General features: G+C 46.4%; 1 protein-coding gene across 1 annotated transcript in view; it reads left to right on the top strand.

The window, feature by feature from the left end:
• KDM3B (lysine demethylase 3B) overlaps positions 1 to 18265 on the top strand; it is an 867558-nt gene that overhangs the window by 92961 nt on the left and 756332 nt on the right. The window contains exon 3 of the mRNA XM_085618404.1: positions 17281 to 17394. Coding sequence (XP_085474530.1) covers positions 17281 to 17394 — 114 coding nt within the window. The remainder of the gene's footprint in view (positions 1 to 17280; positions 17395 to 18265) is intronic.

An 18265-nucleotide genomic window follows, 5' to 3' on the forward strand; every position in this document is an offset into this window, starting at 1 on the left:
AACCCTACTATGGTATGAGCCATAATCAGAGAGGCTATATATCGGAGCTCACATCTAATGAGATTGTTGCCATAATTTGTTGCCACATTACATGGCACAAAAGGGACAAGTGGGTTTAGATATAGGACAAGTAGATTTTTGAAGCAACCTGCCCCATGGACAAGTAGTTATTTTAGTAAATTCCACATCCCCGATAGATATATTTTGTTGATTGGAACCTTACAGATTACCATAGAAAGTAAAGGCTTTGATGTTGGTTACCCCCTATGGCAAACCCTGGGAATAGATGAATTGCACTGATATATTCCTTGTTCGGTCTTAACAAAATTGGTATTTTGCCTTGCCATCTATCATTTTGTAAAAGGTGTAATTTTAAGATTGTCTGCCAGTTTCCTTTTGGGAAAGCCTATGCTCTATGCAGTAGGCCTGAGTTGGTTATCGTGACCAGTGATAAAGGCTCTAGGCTGGATTTGCTCACTAAAGAAAGGTTCTGTGGGATGCCAAAGGTCCTATCTATTATGAAACGTTATAACAAAGCAGTAGACCTGGCTTATTTATTGTAAAAAAAAAAAAAAGTTAAAGCTAGTATGCCTGTAACAGTGGTTTCTCTTCCAGGGGATCCTCATCAATAGTCATAAGCATTAGAATATTCCCGCCCATGCGCGGGACCCCGGAAACACTATATTATATGTGCCCCATATATATATATATATATATATATATATATATATATATATATATCTCCAAACTAATCTCATCCTTTACGAAAGAGCAGAGACCCCAGCAGGAAACGTCATGGAAGCGTTTATTGAACAAAGATGACATGGTGAATGCATTTCGGCATAATGCTGCCTTCCTCAGCGCCCAAGTTCACAGGTGGCTTCCCTCATAGTCCGGTAAATGTTCCTGCCGCCTTAATTGGTCATCCAAAAGGCTCCGCCCTCTGAAATGAAACTCCCCCTGTATGTAGTTCTCAAGGTGGTCGAGAACTCCAACTCCCAGCATACAGTGCTCCGCTTCAGGTAGGTGATGGGTGGGGAGAATGTTTGAACCAAGTGATCGGGCTGGATGCAGGGTTCCGATATGAATGACAGCCAAAATGTCCTGCTTGTGATGTCAATAAAGCGCTTCCTTGGGTCCCCGCACCACTTCAGACCCAAATCTCGGGAACTTCATCAACAGGGGCAGCATTGTAAAATACACGCCGCCCAATGCGAGGTAGGATCACCACGCAACTGTCTTGTAGCTCACGGTCCTTGAGTCGGGCATAAACCGTTTCACAACCGTGAAAGAAGCAGAACAGCCGAAGCAGCGCCAGTGTGGTCTGGCCCTTAGCGAAGTGGGGGTCTCTGAAGTGTGTCTCTGGCCGACACAATCTAAATCCAAACGAATCTCATCCTTTACGAAAGAGCAGAGACCCCAGCAGGAAACGTCATGGAAGCGTTTATTGAACAAAGATGACATGGCGAATGCATTTCGGCATAATGCTGCCTTCCTCAGCGCCCAAGTTCACAGGTGGCTTCCCTCATAGTCCGGTAAATGTTCCTGCCGCCTTAATTGGTCATCCAAAAGGCTCCGCCCTCTGAAATGAAACTCCCCCTGTATGTAGTTCTCAAGGTGGTCGAGAACTCCAACTCCCAGCATACAGTGCTCCGCTTCAGGTAGGTGATGGGTGGGGAGAATGTTTGAATCAAGTGAACGGGCGGGATGCAGGGTTCCGATATGAATGACAGCCAAAATGTCCTGCTTGTGATGTCAATAAAGCGCTTCCTTGGGTCCCCGCACCACTTCAGACCCAAATCTCGGGAACTTCATCAACAGGGGCAGCTATGTAAAATACACGCCGCCCAATGCGAGGTAGGATCACCACGCAACTGTCTTGTAGCTCACGGTCCTTGAGTCGGGCATAAACCGTTTCACAACCGTGAAAGAAGCAGAACAGCCGAAGCAGCGCCAGTGTGGTCTGGCCCTTAGCGAAGTGGGGGTCTCTGAAGTGTGTCTCTGGCCGACACAATCTAAATCCAAACGAATCTCATCCTTTACGAAAGAGCAGAGACCCCAGCAGGAAACGTCATGGAAGCGTTTATTGAACAAAGATGACATGGCGAATGCATTTCGGCATAATGCTGCCTTCCTCAGCGCCCAAGTTCACAGGTGGCTTCCCTCATAGTCCGGTAAATGTTCCTGCCGCCTTAATTGGTCATCCAAAAGGCTCCACCCTCTGAAATGAAACTCCCCCTGTATGTAGTTCTCAAGGTGGTCGAGAACTCCAACTCCCAGCATACAGTGCTCCGCTTCAGGTAGGTGATGGGTGGGGAGAATGTTTGAACCAAGTGATCGGGCGGGATGCAGGGTTCCGATATGAATGACAGCCAAAATGTCCTGCTTGTGATGTCAATAAAGCGCTTCCTTGGGTCCCCGCACCACTTCAGACCCAAATCTCGGGAACTTCATCAACAGGGGCAGCTATGTAAAATACACGCCGCCCAATGCGAGGTAGGATCACCACGCAACTGTCTTGTAGCTCACGGTCCTTGAGTCGGGCATGAAAGCGGACTCCATGCCCCATAAATCACCGGGGACAAAGCACTCAGCATTCGCCCCCTGGTGGGCCATGGAAAATAAATAAAATGCCGGAAATAGTCATGAAAGCCTCAGGTGTGATGTTTTATTGCCCAGGAAGAAGGGGCCGTCAGGCCTTGAAACGCGTCGGCAGAGATGAAAGAAACAGCGGAGCAGAGAGAAATGCTGCGTGATGAAGCTGGAGAGCAGGGCACTGTTGAGTGCCTTTCAAATGCTACAGGGCAGTTTGTTTATTCATATATATATATATCTCTTTATCCAATGGTCCAAGCCTTTAGGAGTCACTCGACAGCTTTCCCATTTCCTCTACATGCTGGAAGGAGTTTGGTAGCCCTACGCGTTCCGAGGCCATATATACGCGCCTCAGCAAGTTTCAAGTGCGGCTCAACCTCTTTCCCGTGAGGGAAGAATTTGTGAACATAGCATCGGCGCCCACCACAAGAGCGCCATCATTTCCCGACACTGAACCAACTCTGTAGCCCGTGAAAACGAAAAGGGAAATGCGGTGCCGCCGAAGACTGTCTTCGGTATTGGACCCGAGTCAGGCTTGAAAAGTGGGCTTGACACGGGGAAACTGATTGCGGAAATAAGTAACTAAAAATTGAGTTTGTTCACTCTCAACAGCATGAACAAGCACCGCCCACCAGAGGGAAGAAATCCTACACTGCCAATTGGACCACAGACTCCACAATGCAACTAGAAAAGCTGTCAACCAGAGGATGTGCATTTGAAATGAGGACATCCGCCTGTGGAGAAAATCGGCGTGTTATGGTGCTGGCTCACCTTTGAAAAAGTTCCAGGCAGGAACGAAACGCATCAGGACTGCGCCTCATGCTGTTTTACCATTGAATAAATATGCAAATCAAAAGTTTTGAGTGCGGCTCAACCGCTTTCCCGGGAAGAATTTGTGAAAATATATATATATATATATATATATATATATATATATATATATATATATATCTATCCAAAACAGAGTTACCCCATTTAGAAGAGCCACTTGTAGGTAGGTAAAATCTTCGTTTATTGTGCAAATTGTCAGCGCAGTGGAGGGAAACAAAGTCCAACTGTATTAGTGAGCCTGACGCGTTTCATGCTTCTCCAGCATTTCTTCAGAGGCTTTAGTGAACATTTCATGGAGCACCGGCTGATTAAATCTTGAACACCTGCCCCAGTGGGCGTTGGCTCTCCCAGAGCCTGCTGGTGTTTGTAGTTAAATTCGTTTTGCTCCAGTGAGCTGCTCAAATAAAAGTGTCAATGTTCAAAGAAAATATTACCACAGTGGGTCTGGAAATCGTTCCACTGCCTCTGAGCTGCATATTCGAAAACCTGCACACACGACCTTCCTGTCCTCAGCGCTGCTTGCCCGGTGACTGCAGCTCGGTCCACTTCTATGTGGCAGGGCTCTTCCCCGACCGGGATTGGCCGTAAAAAATCCAAAACAGAGTTACCCCATTTAGAAGAGCCACTTGTAGGTAGGTAAAATCTTCGTTTATTGTGCAAATTGTCAGCGCAGTGGAGGGAAACAAAGTCCAACTGTATTAGTGAGCCTGACGCGTTTCATGCTTCTCCAGCATTTCTTCAGAGGCTTTAGTGAACATTTCATGGAGCACCGGCTGATTAAATCTTGAACACCTGCCCCAGTGGGCGTTGGCTCTCCCAGAGCCTGCTGGTGTTTGTAGTTAAATTCGTTTTGCTCCAGTGAGCTGCTCAAATAAAAGTGTCAATGTTCAAAGAAAATATTACCACAGTGGGTCTGGAAATCGTTCCACTGCCTCTGAGCTGCATATTCGAAAACCTGCACACACGACCTTCCTGTCCTCAGCGCTGCTTGCCCGGTGACTGCAGCTCGGTCCACTTCTATGTGGCAGGGCTCTTCCCCGACCGGGATTGGCCGTAAAAAATCCAAAACAGAGTTACCCCATTTAGAAGAGCCACTTGTAGGTAGGTAAAATCTTCGTTTATTTAGTGAACATATCATGCACAATAAACGAAGATTTTACCTACCTACAAGTGGCTCTTCTAAATGGGGTAACTCTGTTTTATTTGAGCAGCTCACTGGAGCAAAACGAATTTAACTACAAACACCAGCAGGCTCTGGGAGAGCCAACGCCCACTGGGGCAGGTGTTCAAGATTTAATCAGCCGGTGCTCCATGAAATGTTCACTAAAGCCTCTGAAGAAATGCTGGAGAAGCATGAAACGCGTCAGGCTCACTAATACAGTTGGACTTTGTTTCCCTCCACTGCGCTGACAATTTGCACAATAAACGAAGATTTTACCTACCTACAAGTGGCTCTTCTAAATGGGGTAACTCTGTTTTGGATATATATATATATATATATATATATATATATATATATATATATATATATATATATATATATATATATATTATATATTTACAGCCTACTAAACACCAGAGCTGAATCATGCCATAAGGAATTTCTACCATACATGGAAAACATGCATTTGAAACAGAAGAAAACAATAGCAAAATATGTTTAGAAACCGTTTTAATGCTCAGCACACAGTAGAAATCCTCATAAATCACTGAAAGCATAGGAAGCTCCCAGGCTGCATTGCAAATACCCAGTCTAAAAAGACTGAAAAGCTAATTTGTAGCTGCATAGCAATAAACTGACACCGTGCCTTTAAGGCACACCTGACCCCCAACTTCCCATCATGCCTTAGGGGTGACAGTTAGGTCAGTTGTTCTTTCCGGCTCCTTCAGGAAGGATCCTGGCAACACAGCTCCACTCTTTTCTGATTTTTGTCAGAAAATATCTTCACTTTTCACAACTTTTATTTCTTACTTCGACGTCTTTCATCAGTTAAAGTAAGAAGCTGTCTTTTTTTTACAGGTTTGGGCATTTTTTAATATCTTAAAATGCCATCTCTTTTTGACCCTTGCCCTTCTTGTGGCAAAAAGAAGGCCAAGACTGATTCTCATAGGGTCTGTATCCTTTGTCTACCGGAGGACCATGATCCTACGACCTGCCCTCACTGCCAGAAACTGTCCAGAAGAACTTTGAAGGACAGGGAAAGAATTCGCCTGTATGGCCTGGCAGGTAAACCATCTAGAGTAAGATCTCCGGTTAGGAAGGACTCCAAGAGGTCTATAACGTCTTCTAGAAGCAAGTCCTCGCGTCCTTCTGCTTCAGCGTCGGGCTCGGCGCTGAAAAAAGATCTTCAGGTGGGTCATATTTCCAAGAAAAGACCTTCGATAGCGGGCTTGCCGTCGAGAAAAGGTACGTCGTCGACGTCGAAGACCCCTCCGCCGTCGTCAACCCGGCGACGATCGGCGTCGAGAGACAAGACCCCTCCACCGTCGTCAATCCGGCGACTATCTGCGTCGAGGAGCAGAGACCCTCCGCCGTTTTCGACTCTGCATCGAGGAGTGTCACCCCTCCGTCGTCGAGGGCAGGCTCACTTCCGTCGTCGCAGTTCCACCAGCGATCGATGTCGAGAGCGAAGACTCCTCCGCCATCGTCAACCAGGCGACGATCGGCGTCGAGGATGAGGCCTAGACGACGTTCGACGTCGAGAGAGAGACTCCCTCCGTCGTCGGCTTCACACCGCCGTTCGACGTCGAGGCAACATTCTTCGCCTGCTCATCGGCACAGGTCGCCGTCGACACGGCGTTCGACGTCGAGCAGACGAGAGGCCCGACAAGCAGGAAGGCAGGAGCCCAGATCGACGTTGAGAGCACGCTCGACATCGAGACAGGCCTCGGTGAGGTCTGAGGATGGATCGGTGGTCCTAGTGACAGTCAGCTTCGCGCCATTCGTCCTTGCACTCATCCAAGGGGGCTTCTCCAAGGTCAGCTACTCCGCAAGGTCTCTCACGGAGAGAAGTTGCTAGCCATGTCCGCAGGTCTCCTTCAAGACAACGCGAGACCACTTCTGCGGTTCCACTGTCGCCCAGATGGCTGCTGTCCGTACGTCACTGGCAGGACTCGGGGACGACAAGGAGGATGCAAGAGTATGCCAGTCTGGCGCATAGATCTCCGCTTCAAAGATTGGTGGACGAAGTAGACAGTGAGTCCTCCCAGGCAAGCACGCGAGAAGTCACGCGAGAGGTCGCGCTCCCCCAGGCGAGAAGATCGTGCAGTCAGATCACGGGCCCGTGATCATCGACGAGGTAGGAGAACACCATCTACTTCCTCGACTTCCTCCACCCGATCCTAAAAGAGGGGTTACTCCCCCACGCTATCGGACAGCCCAGTGTCCAGGGTCTCGCCCATAGACGATATCAACACATACCATGAGGTTCTGCAGAGGGGTGCTCAGAAACTCAACATTGAGATGTCAGTCCCGCAAGTCACGACGACGGTGATTTTCGAGACTCTGCATCAGAAGACTGCATCTCGACCGCTGCTTCCATTGGTTCCTGGGATCCTGGAACCTGTCATGGACACCTTCTTAACTCCAGCAACCATCAAGGCGGTGCCAGCTCGCATCCTTAAGAACTATAAGCCGGCTACCTCTGATCCGATCTTTGTTAAGATGGACCCTCCTGCAGACTCTGTAATAGTAGCGGCGGCAAGGAAGACTAACGCAGTATCGTCATCTTCTTCTGTCCCAACAGATAAAGAGAGCAGAGCTCAGGACTCGTGGGGTCGCAAAGCCTGCACGTCGGCGGCTGCATCCCTTAAGGTTTCCAGCGCGGCTGCGCTGCTCGGCCGATATGACAGAGCTCTCTGGGACTCTTTGGAGCAGTTCAAATCCAAGCTCCCAAAGGAGGACCAAAGGAGGACCAAAAGGATTTCGAGGAGATAGTCACTGAGGGATCCTTGGTGGCTAATCAGATGATTAGCACGGCGGCGGATGGAGCGGTGCTATCAGCGCATTCTTACGCGCATTGAGTATGCGCCAGGAGATCGTCCTGGTTGAGACTAACAGGGCTGAAACCAGATGCGCAGCAGAGAATCTTGAACCTTCCATTCTCTGGCTCTTCTCTCTTTGGCACGCATGCGGATGAAGAGCTGGGTCGCATGAAGACCGAGTTGGACACCCTCAAGGCGGTTGGGTTGGAGAAAAAGGAGTTCAGACGCCGCTATAGACACAACCAGCGCAAGGGGCCTCAACAGAGGGTTCAAACACCTCAGTGGTCCCAGAATAAGGCCCAGGGAAAGTCACCGTATCGGGGAGGAAAGTCCCAACAGAAGTAGAGGGGGCCACCAACAGCAGTCCTCTATCACGGCGAGAGCAGGAGGGAAGTCATGAGCATTGGCTTCCTCTGCCGCCGTTGCCCACTCCAGTGGGAGGAAGTGCTTCACAACATCTGGCAGAGTGGGACAGCATCACAAAAGATCGCTGGGTGCTGAATATACTGCGCAATGGATATGCGCTTCGTTTCCGTGCGCTTCCAAAGAACATACCACCAAAAAAGTCCCGTCCTCACCAGTTACAGCAAGCGTGGGAAGAGCGTTTCCTTCGGAGGAGAGACTGTCCTCAATGAAACGGAAGTGCAGGCTCCTGCTCCAGGTGCAGAACCAGTCAGTCCGACAGGTGGCATCCCTGCTGGGATCCATGGCGTCCTGCATCTTTCTCATCCCCAACGCACAGCTGAGGATGCGGCCTTTGCAACAAACTCTGGAGGACCAGTGGGATCAGTCAGCAGGTCACTGGGAAGATCAGATATCTCTCCCAGGCGGCGAGATCCTCCCTCACATGGTGGACTCAGCAGCGGAATCTGATGGTGGGAGTCCCTTTTCACCAGCCAATTCCAGTGCAATCGGTGGTGACAGACGCATCTCTGCAAGGCTGGGGGGCACACATGGGGTGCCTTCAGATACAAGGGCGGTGGTCGGCGAAGGAACAGACCTACCACATCAATATGCTGGAGCTCAGAGCAGTCCACCTTGCTCTGAAAGCTTTCCTACCGGCAATCAAGTCCGATTCGGTCCTGGTCCAGACCGACAACACGACCATGTTCTACCTAAACAAACAGGGTGGAACTCGGTCACGTCCTCTTTCCCTAGAGTCACAGGGGATCTGGCACTGGCTTCTCGTCCGGAACCTCTTGGTAGTGGCTGTGCACCTTCCAGGAGAACTAAATATCAAGGCAGACGCACTCAGCAGGCACTTCGAAGATCAGCCAGACTGGGTGCTGCACGACGAGGTGGTGGCGGACCTTTTCCATCGTTGGGGTCGTCCGGAGATAGATCTATTCGCAGACGACAAACACAAAATGCCACGCCTTCGCGTCCAGATTCCACCGTCCAGGGACAAGGGGGAATGCGCTTTTGATGGACTGGTCAGGGACATATGCCTACGACTTTCCTCCTCTGCCCCTGATCCCGAAGGTGGTGTCCAAGCTACTCAGATCCAGCATGACGAGGATTCTGATTGCTCCAGACTGGTCACGGCAGTGGTGGTACCCGGACCTTCTTCATCTGTCGGTACTTCCACACAGGAGACTGCCTTGCAGGCCGGACCTGCTGACCAAGATGGGCGGGAGGATTCTTCATCCCAACCTTCCCTCACTGAACTTGGCAGCATGGCTCCTGAGGTCCTGCAATACGGACATTTGAAACTGCCGCCTGATTGCATGCATATTTTGAAAGAAGCGAAAAGACCCTCCACAAGAGCGTCGTATGCGTTCAAGTGGAAGAGGTTTTTTCTTTGGTGTAGAGAACATCACCTTGATCCTACGAAGGGGCAGTAGGATGTCATTCTCCCTTACCTTCTGTACTTAGCAAGATCAGGTTTAAACTATGCTTCTATGAGGGTCCATTTATCTGCCATCACAGCGTACAGGAGATCTCCTAGTCAGCCCTCCTTTTTCCAGATGCAGGTGGTCAAGGACTTCTTACAGGGGGTTGAAGAAGGTGTATCCCCCTGTTCGAAACCCTTTTCCTCCGTGGGAGTTGAACCTGGTGTTATCTAAATTGATGGGCCCGCCCTTTGAGCAAATCCATAGAGCTTCCTTTCAGCATTTGTCTTCGAAGGCAGTTTTTCTGGTAGCTATTACATCGGCGCGCAGAGTAAGCGAGATCCAGGCGCTGTATACCAAAGAGCCTCACACTGTTTTTCACCATAACAAAGTGGTCTTAAGGGCGCATCCATCTTTTCTCCCTAAGGTAGTGTCTGATTTTCATATCAATCAGTCCATTTCCCTTCCTTCTTTTTTTCCAAATCCAGCGACCCCGGCTGAACGGTCGCTTCATTCCTTGGACCTCAAGAGGGTACTTAAGTTCTACTTAGAAAGTACCAAGGGCATAAGGAAGACAGATCAGTTATTTGTCAATTATGGCGCCATGAGAACAGGCTTCCCAGCCAGAGAGATCTATCTCGAGATGGAATGTGTCCTGCATTACCTTAGCTTACCAGCTGGCGAAAAGGCCCTTACCGTTGCCTCCTAAGGCGCATTCCACTAGGGGGAAAGCGACCACAGTTGCCTTCTTGCATGACGTCCCAATGACAGAGATCTGCAAGGCGGCAACCTGGAAATCGGTTCATACCTTTACGAGGCACTACTGCCTAGAATCTGATTCCAGGGCTGATGCTCAAGTAGGCCAAGCCTCCTTGAGGAATCTATTTGGGTAGCTTAGCTTTTCCTTTCTAAGCCTACTGATCATTTTCTGTTTTTCCCCTTTGCCCGCAGGGAGATGAGGTGAGGCTCGCTATTCTAATGCTTATGACTATTGATGAGGATCCCCTGGAAGAGAAGGATTAGTTACTTACCTGTAATCCTAGTTCTCTTCCAGGGGTATCCTCATCAAAGTCATAAGCAACCCTCCCGCGGCAAAGGATGGTTATCTTTTGAAGATGTTGTTAACTCTTTGTGCCATGGCTTTTTCAGTCTCCGCAATGAACAACTGACCTAACTGTCACCCCTGAGGCATGATGGGAAGTTGGGGGTCAGGTGTGCCTTAAAGGCACGGTGTCAGTTTATTGCTATGCAGCTACAAGTTAGCTTTTAGACTGGGTGTTTGCAATGCAGCCTGGGAGCTTCCTATGCTTTCAGTGATTTATGAGGATTTCTACTGTGTGCTGAGCATTAAAACAGTTTCTAAACAAATTTTGCTATTGTTTTCTCCTGTTTCTAATGCATGTTTTTCATGTATGGTAGAAATTCCTTATGGCATGATTCAGCTCTGGTGTTTAGTAGGCTGCAATTGCTTGTATATATATATATATGTGGGGCACATATAATATAGTGTTTCCGGGGTCCCGCGCATGGGCGGGAATATTCTAATGCTTATGACTTTGATGAGGATACCCCTGGAAGAGAACTAGGATTACAGGTAAGTAACTAATCCTTATCATCACACTCTTGAAAGCTGTACTGTAGACGGGTTTCATATAATCACACACTCACCTTGTATGCAAGGATTGTGTTGTTGATAGCCTACTCTGACAAGCCTCGGGGGTAGCTGATTTTCACTGTAAATATTCTTGTTAGGTTCTTTCGAGAGGGGTTGTATGTTTTTGTAAATGTAATATTAGAAATGTCAAAAGGGAGTGGGATCATATGATCTGGAGGATCCCAGAGAGGACATCTGTGGGACCCTCAACTATTACTTTCAGTCAGTGGTATATTTTGCCTCTGACTTACTGGTGGTTGATAGTTTCTTCATCGATCGTTTCTTCCACCAGGAGGTAATCTTAGTCTAAGAGATTAAGGGGATCCACAACAAGATACAATATCTAAAGATACCTCCTACCTAGGGTTAGAACCAAATTTCTGCTCAAGCTGGACACTTGCAGATTTAGTCTACAAGAGGGAGATCAAGTACCACTTTATTAAATCCCTGAAATAAACTGTATCCATTGCTTAAACTCAGACTCTGCAGATTGCATGTTGATTCCCTTTCCAATCCATTTTATATGTTAAAATCCCATACCTGGTGGGTCTGGTTCGGCTTCCTCAGAAGCGCTGACATTATCATCCTCAACCAAAACTTCAGTCAGGGCAAATCGAGACTACTTTGGTCCCCCTAGATGCTCGCTTGCAATCCCTCTCCACTCCAAATTATCTTATGGGATACTGTAGCACTTGGGATATCTCCCTCCCCCTTATCTCCTTTATAGCACCATTTCTTTTGCTTCTTTGTTTCTCTATCATTTTCACTCTAAGTATAATCCCAGCTTCCGCCGAGCTTCTGCTTGCAGCCACTGAAACTTAACAAATTTGGCACCCAGCTCCTCTCATCCCGTACTACCCCTCTAACTAGATCATCATCGAAGCTACATAAGGGACTTTGTTGATGTTGACATACAGCTGATTCATGGGTGATAAACGGAACGCACTGTACCATTGTTTACTTATCGCTGTTTTCTTTTTTTTATTTGATTACTGTATGTATCTTTCTTGTGCAAATGAAAATGCCTAATGCAATGTTAAAGTAAAAAAGAAAAACACTAACACTGTAAATTGCCTTTTTAGGTCTCGGGACCAACCGGTCTGCCGAAGGCAGAACCGGAAGTCGAGAGATTTAATGTTTTGGAGAAGAGGGGCTTGAACCCGCCCCTCTTCTCCCCTGTTCTCCATTGGCTGGCCTCTTCAATGCTGGCCAGCCATTGGAGAAGAGGCTTTGTCACTCCGATCAGGCCCCGTCCTTTTCGGATTCGGGGGCGTGTTTTTTCATTCTTTTCTAATTATCTCCTCCAGCCAATGGCAAGAGGAGAGAAAGATAAAACACGCCCCCGAATCCGAAATCGCCGCTGCCTTTCTCCGAGGCGTTTCTGGCTGACCTCGGAGAAAGGCGGTGGTGTCTCCTACCAGCTCCATCTGACCACATCCAGGCTTACTCTGGTTTTCTTAAGCTCGTCCTATTCGTGTTTTGTCGAGTTCACGGAGGTTTGTTGCTTTAGCTTGCAGCAGGTTTCTTAGCTGTCTTGTTGACGTTGTTCGACGTCCGCGGCGTTTCTCTTTCGGCGGCCTACGTGTTTTGCAGGAACTGTGATGGCAATGGTGTGGGTGGCGGTGCACGCGCAGCGCGCAGTCGAAAACCCAGCCTCTGCCGGACGTTAATAAACAGCAAGAGCTCGCCGCGTGCCCCGTGGGCCTCAAATAGTTCAGTATGCAACAAGGGAGTGCAGGCCCGGCACGAGGATGGAAGCAGTAGTATCGGGTTACAGTTTGAAAATATCGCTGGAACACGTTGGTCGCTGCCACACTATTAACTGGCTTCGTAATTACGCTGCTTATTTGTGAGAGACGATTTTTGTCTGACTTGCCCAATTAACGTGGGTGTCGCTGCAGGGACCTGGGCACTTGTGTGCGCAGCGTTTGACCGGAGTTAAAACTCCTGCGAGTAATGCTTGTTTTCAAACGAGTAAGTACATGTATTTTTAACTTCTCTCTTAAACATGCTTCCAAGAATGTTATCGACCTGTTTGGATGTCTGTACCTTGTGCAACAAGGGCTTCTGTTCACTAAAATACCAGGGGAAGAGGAAGTGACATCATATAACCTTTGACCTCTATCAACCTCACTGGGGTGGGTACCAAACTTAGTGCCTTACAACATACCTCTTATTTGCTGTCAGAGGGCTAGAATAAGCTAAGCGGGGAAAATACAGTAAGTAAACATTTTAGGATCTTAGAACGGGGCACAAAAAAAACACCTGAGGAAATCGTACCATTGCACAATATAATATAGGCTTTACCATGAATGAGTTGTTTTTCCATGCGGTCGGGATTAATGTCTATATGACTGGTTCTAACGCACCTCTTTATTCACAGTCTCCTCCTCATCGTATTTGGAGATTGTGCATGCATATAAATACGGGGAACGAAATTTGTGTTGTTCCAGATATGAGGCACAATTTTAAATCTGAGGTAGAAATAGTACAATTAGCTTTATTCTCCCCCCTCCCACCACCATATCTTTATGCTGGCTTTTACATTTAAAAAAAACAGCTAATCGTGTTTCAGTGACACAGTCGTTGGCAAAAACCACTAATGTTTTCATTTGAAAGGTAAACATAAATCTGAATTTTCCAAGACAAAATAATTTCAAAGGTATTTTTAAATTATCCAAACGGCCTCAGTTATTACTAAACAGAAGCAGAACTGGCATGTTTAAAAAAAATAATACGGTGTACCCTCCAAAAATCTTAATCAAGTATTATCCCCGGGCCTTTCTACATTCTCAAAACATAAACAAGGGTCCACTATATTTCTCTGAGAAAGGTACAACCTTTGTTCCAGAGATGTAGCAAGGCCATTGGTCGGAGTACCAAATGACCAACTGACAAGGCACGGTTAGCAGTTGATGAATGACATCTATGGAAAAGTGATTGTTTTTCGAGATTCTAGAATGGACGTGTAAGTCGAACTGGTGCAAATTCACAAACTACATGTTCAACAAGGAACTTTTCCCGATGTGCAGTAACATAGAGGTAGCTGAGCCATCAGATGCTTTTGGGATGTTTAGTGCCTACATAATTTTTATTTCAAATTGGAAAAAAGGCTGGTTTGCAGAGTTAAACAGATTTATTTTTACTGTATTTAGGAAAAAGATTTCCCATGGTGCAGTTGACAGCTGTATGTGTGTGGGGGGGTGTAAGTTGTGCAAGTGATTACTATACACAAGCTTGTACCTAATTTAGTAATTTAATGGCTCATGGAATGATTGCATTGTGTATAAACCACACATATTGATGATTTGCACCCATCCCCCCCTGCTGTAATTGTATATGGTTTGGAAAAAAACACAACCAAAATACCACTTCATGCTTCCTGCCACATTTTACTTACATACCAACATTCACTATGCACAATTTTCAAACTGCATTAATTAGTGCGGTACATTGCACGTTTCACACACCTCATGCTAGGTACATGCGGATCTACAACCCTTGCGAACACCCAGAAAGTTACTTCTGCATGAGTGCGTACACACCTTGGATTACATGCCACTCCTCTTTGCGCTCTGTCTTTCGCACTTCACATTCTATTTGGGAATTGCATGTATGTAATGTACATGTGTTGCGTACTTTGCAAAAGTAAGTAGATCTTACTTTACTCTCTTATGTGAATTAGATAAACTTTACACATGCGCATTACTGGTTGGGAAAGCCCACTGGCTGCAGGGCTACCCTTTTACTACAGGCCCAACATTTTTAGGTCTCGGGACCATCCGGTCTGCCGAAGGCAGAACCGGAAGTCCGGAGATTTAATGTTTTGGAGAAGAGGGGCTTGAACCCGCCCCTCTTCTCTCCTCTTCTCCATTGGCTGGCCTCTTGAATGCTGGCCAGCCATTGGAGAAGAGGATTGTCTCTCCGAACAGGCCCCGTCCTTTTCGGATTCGGGGGCGTGTTTTTTTCTACTTTTCTCATTTTCTCCTCCAGCCAATGGCAAGAGGAGAGAAAAGAAAAACACACCCCCGAATCCGAAAACGCCGCTGCCATTCTCCAAGGCATTTCTGCTTCGCCTCGGAGAAAGGCGGTGGTGTCTTCTGGTGCCCTCAGCTTGTTCCTCTTTACTTGTTGTGGAAAGCAGGAGCTCTCCACGAGCCAGTCAAGGTAGTTTATTCGAAACTGGATGGAAATTGAAGCTGAACAGACAAAACTGAAGTTTTAATCATCGTTGGTAAATCCGATCTTTGGCGGGACACATACCGGCCAGCAGAAGTTGATTCCTTACCCATGCAGTCTTTCATGGTAAAAAGCCTTGTAGAAAAAAACGATAATGCTTTTTCTATCGCAAATCAGATTTCCTCTGTAGTATCCCCGTGTGTTTTTTCACCTTAAAGTCTTGAGGAAACTGCTGCCTTTCCAGCCTGAGGATGGGAAAAAAGCTGCTGTCACGGCGATCGCGGGCTATGGATCGGATTATGCAAATTCGCTGTCCCTCGGCCTGCTATCCACACTCTTAAACTTCAGTTGTCTCAAAATGCGATAAACAAAAATGCCAAATGAAAAAGGAGTAAATGATAAATGAACTCTAAATTGATATACTTCATCCTTAAATATATAAAACGTAAAAAATATTTATTGAAATTTTCGAAATGTCCACATATGCGTTGGAATCTCGCATCTCCATCACTCCATGTTTCATTGACGCGTACAAAATGCAAGTACATTTCATTTACGGCACCAGCAATGTAAAACCGTCCTGTGATAATGAAAGGTGCTGAATGGAACTAAGCGCAGCCGGCGGTGACGGCTTCCTGTTGACAGATGTAAACAAGAGGGCTCGAGCCGGGGTTAATCAGGTGCCTGTTGGCGCTCCGTGTGATTCACTGTAATGCTGCAGCAGCGGGGCGAGTGCAGAGGCGGGGCTGAATCTGAAGCCGGCACGGTGACCTACTTTTCTAATGGGACGTGTTTCCCGGAAAGCAGTGGTGGTGCGGCAGACGCTGCAAGTGTAGGACAAGGGCTGTCATTTACTTTACTTAGCGATGCTACCTGCCCATGCCCGGCCTTCCGATCCGAACCCAACTATGCAGTGTTTCAAGGTGGTGGATAACAGATTGTGAACGGCAACATGCGCTGTTCCATTGAGAGCGAGGATGCTTTGTGCTGTTAGATTTGCAAAATCTTCATTGGGAAAAATTATGTTTTGGAAAGTGATGCAGCCATTTCGCAAACCTGCATTCTGTGGGGTCTCAGAGGTTGTGTATGTGGTGTGGCACTACTATTGTCTCCCTCATTGCATTTGCACCCACACACACACACTGATTAAGCTATTGACATTGTAAATAACAATGCCGTTTCTTTACATGTTTTAAAAACAAAAACATAAACAAAAATAATGTCATGAGCAATGCCAATAGCTCTAACTTTTCCAATGCCGAGACCATTGCATTGTAAATGCTTGTTTCTGTCTGTACTTGGTAAAGTGACTGCCACCTTGTGCCAAGGATCTTGACTTTTTATCACAAACTGTATTCCTCCCATTGAAAATATCTTTGGTTAGTGTTTTAAGCAAGACACAGCTTGGATATGGCTGTGGTTTGTGTTATCAGTTCCCTTGCTGTGTGGTCAACTAGTTCCAGGAAATTCGTAATGCTGTATTCTGTGCCAGATGGGATCACTTTATTTTGTATGAGGGTTATTTTCTTTCTTCGTGGGAAATTAAAGGTTTATTAATTATTCAGAGCTTAGCATCATGCAGATCTACTCTAATTTTAAGCATTGCAATCCAATATGCTAGTGCATATCCGCATAAAAATATCATTATCAATTTTGGAGTATAAATTTGAAGCTGCATCACAATCATGGATGCAGTGATAAAGTCCAATCAACAATGGTGTCTAGTACACTTTGAGAGCTGAGCAAGAGGTAAAGCTAAGAGTGGCCATCCGTGCTTTATCGTTTTGTCCCGTATTTGGAGGATTGTAAATCAACAAAACATGTTCCTAATGGCCATGCTTAATTTAACTGTCTTCTGCAGCCTTTTGTGCTCCTTTGTATCATCTGCATTCTAATGCTTGGAGGCCACTTAAGTGGCGGATATTCTTTGCAAATAAATGTAACGTAGCCTGGTGGATGGTGGTTTAGGCAGCAGTGCACCTCTAGCAAAGTTTTATTGATTAGTTATCAGCGTCCCTCAGATCAAATAAACCAGTATCCTACCAGGAGAATGGCATTTACATTTTTGCCCTTTGAGTGGGAAGCCTGCAACAGTAGAACTTTACATAAAAATGTGTTTGGAAAGATTTAATTAGTGGGCACATTTGTTACCTCTGCGTTTAGTTGTTGGTTTCTTTCAAATGGTTATATCTTCTTTGTTCACAGACATTCACTCCTCTGGTGGATAAGCTGGGTATTGGATCCATGGTGCCAGTTGAATTTCTTATTGACCGAGATCTGCGCTTCTTGTCCGACACCAGTGGCCTGCGTCTCTTTCAGGTATTTTAGTACTTTGGGACTAATTAATTTAAATCTTCAAAAGCTCAAGTGTCTGGGCGATCTGCTATGTATAGTAATAATAAATGCGTGATTTTTTTTATTTAGATCTTAATAACTTACCTCTGCATTTCAAGTTTCTGTAAATAGCTGGTGTTTCTCTTAACAAAAGTTTGGTATTCAATTTACTAATCTCAGAATGCGGAGTATAATTTGCCAGGATTCGAAAAATTACTACCAGGTAAGTGCGCTTGCGTACATTTAACATCCAGCTCCCTGAGTTATTCTTTCTGCTATTATGGAACTATTACCCAGATCTCTGCGTTTCGCCAGAAGATGAATTCTCAATGGAAGATCTTTCTCAATCCAGCAGAAGACCAAACTGTGAATGGGGGGGATTGGAAAGGTCGAAAATCATTCTGGAAGGGCCAACAAAATATTTAACCCAGAATAAGTGTCATTAAGGCAAACGTGCTGGTTCGGGTTTTAGACCAAGCATGTCCTGATTCTTGAGAACACATCCTGAATGTGGAGAAGGGTAGCACATGTCCTGAATGTAGAGAAGGGTAGCGCACACCTTGAATGTTGAGAAGGGCAGGTCATGTCCTGAATATGGAAATGCTCATCACATGCCTGAATGCAGGAAAGGGAAGCATAAATCACTTATGCAACAAAGGGAAGAACGGGTCTTGAATGCAGAGAATGGGGGGTACAGATCCTAAATCTGAGGAGAAATGCATATCTGGACTGTTGAGAAGGAAGTAGCTAGCCATGCATCCGATGAAGAACTCCTGAATGGGGATAAAGGGATATCTTGTTTGGGAGTAGAAAAAGAGGCGCACTTTATTGAAGTGGAAGATACATCATATTTTGG

This window comes from Triturus cristatus, chromosome 7 (genome assembly GCF_964204655.1).
Source record: "Triturus cristatus chromosome 7, aTriCri1.1, whole genome shotgun sequence".
Classification (NCBI taxonomy): domain Eukaryota; kingdom Metazoa; phylum Chordata; class Amphibia; order Caudata; family Salamandridae; genus Triturus; species Triturus cristatus.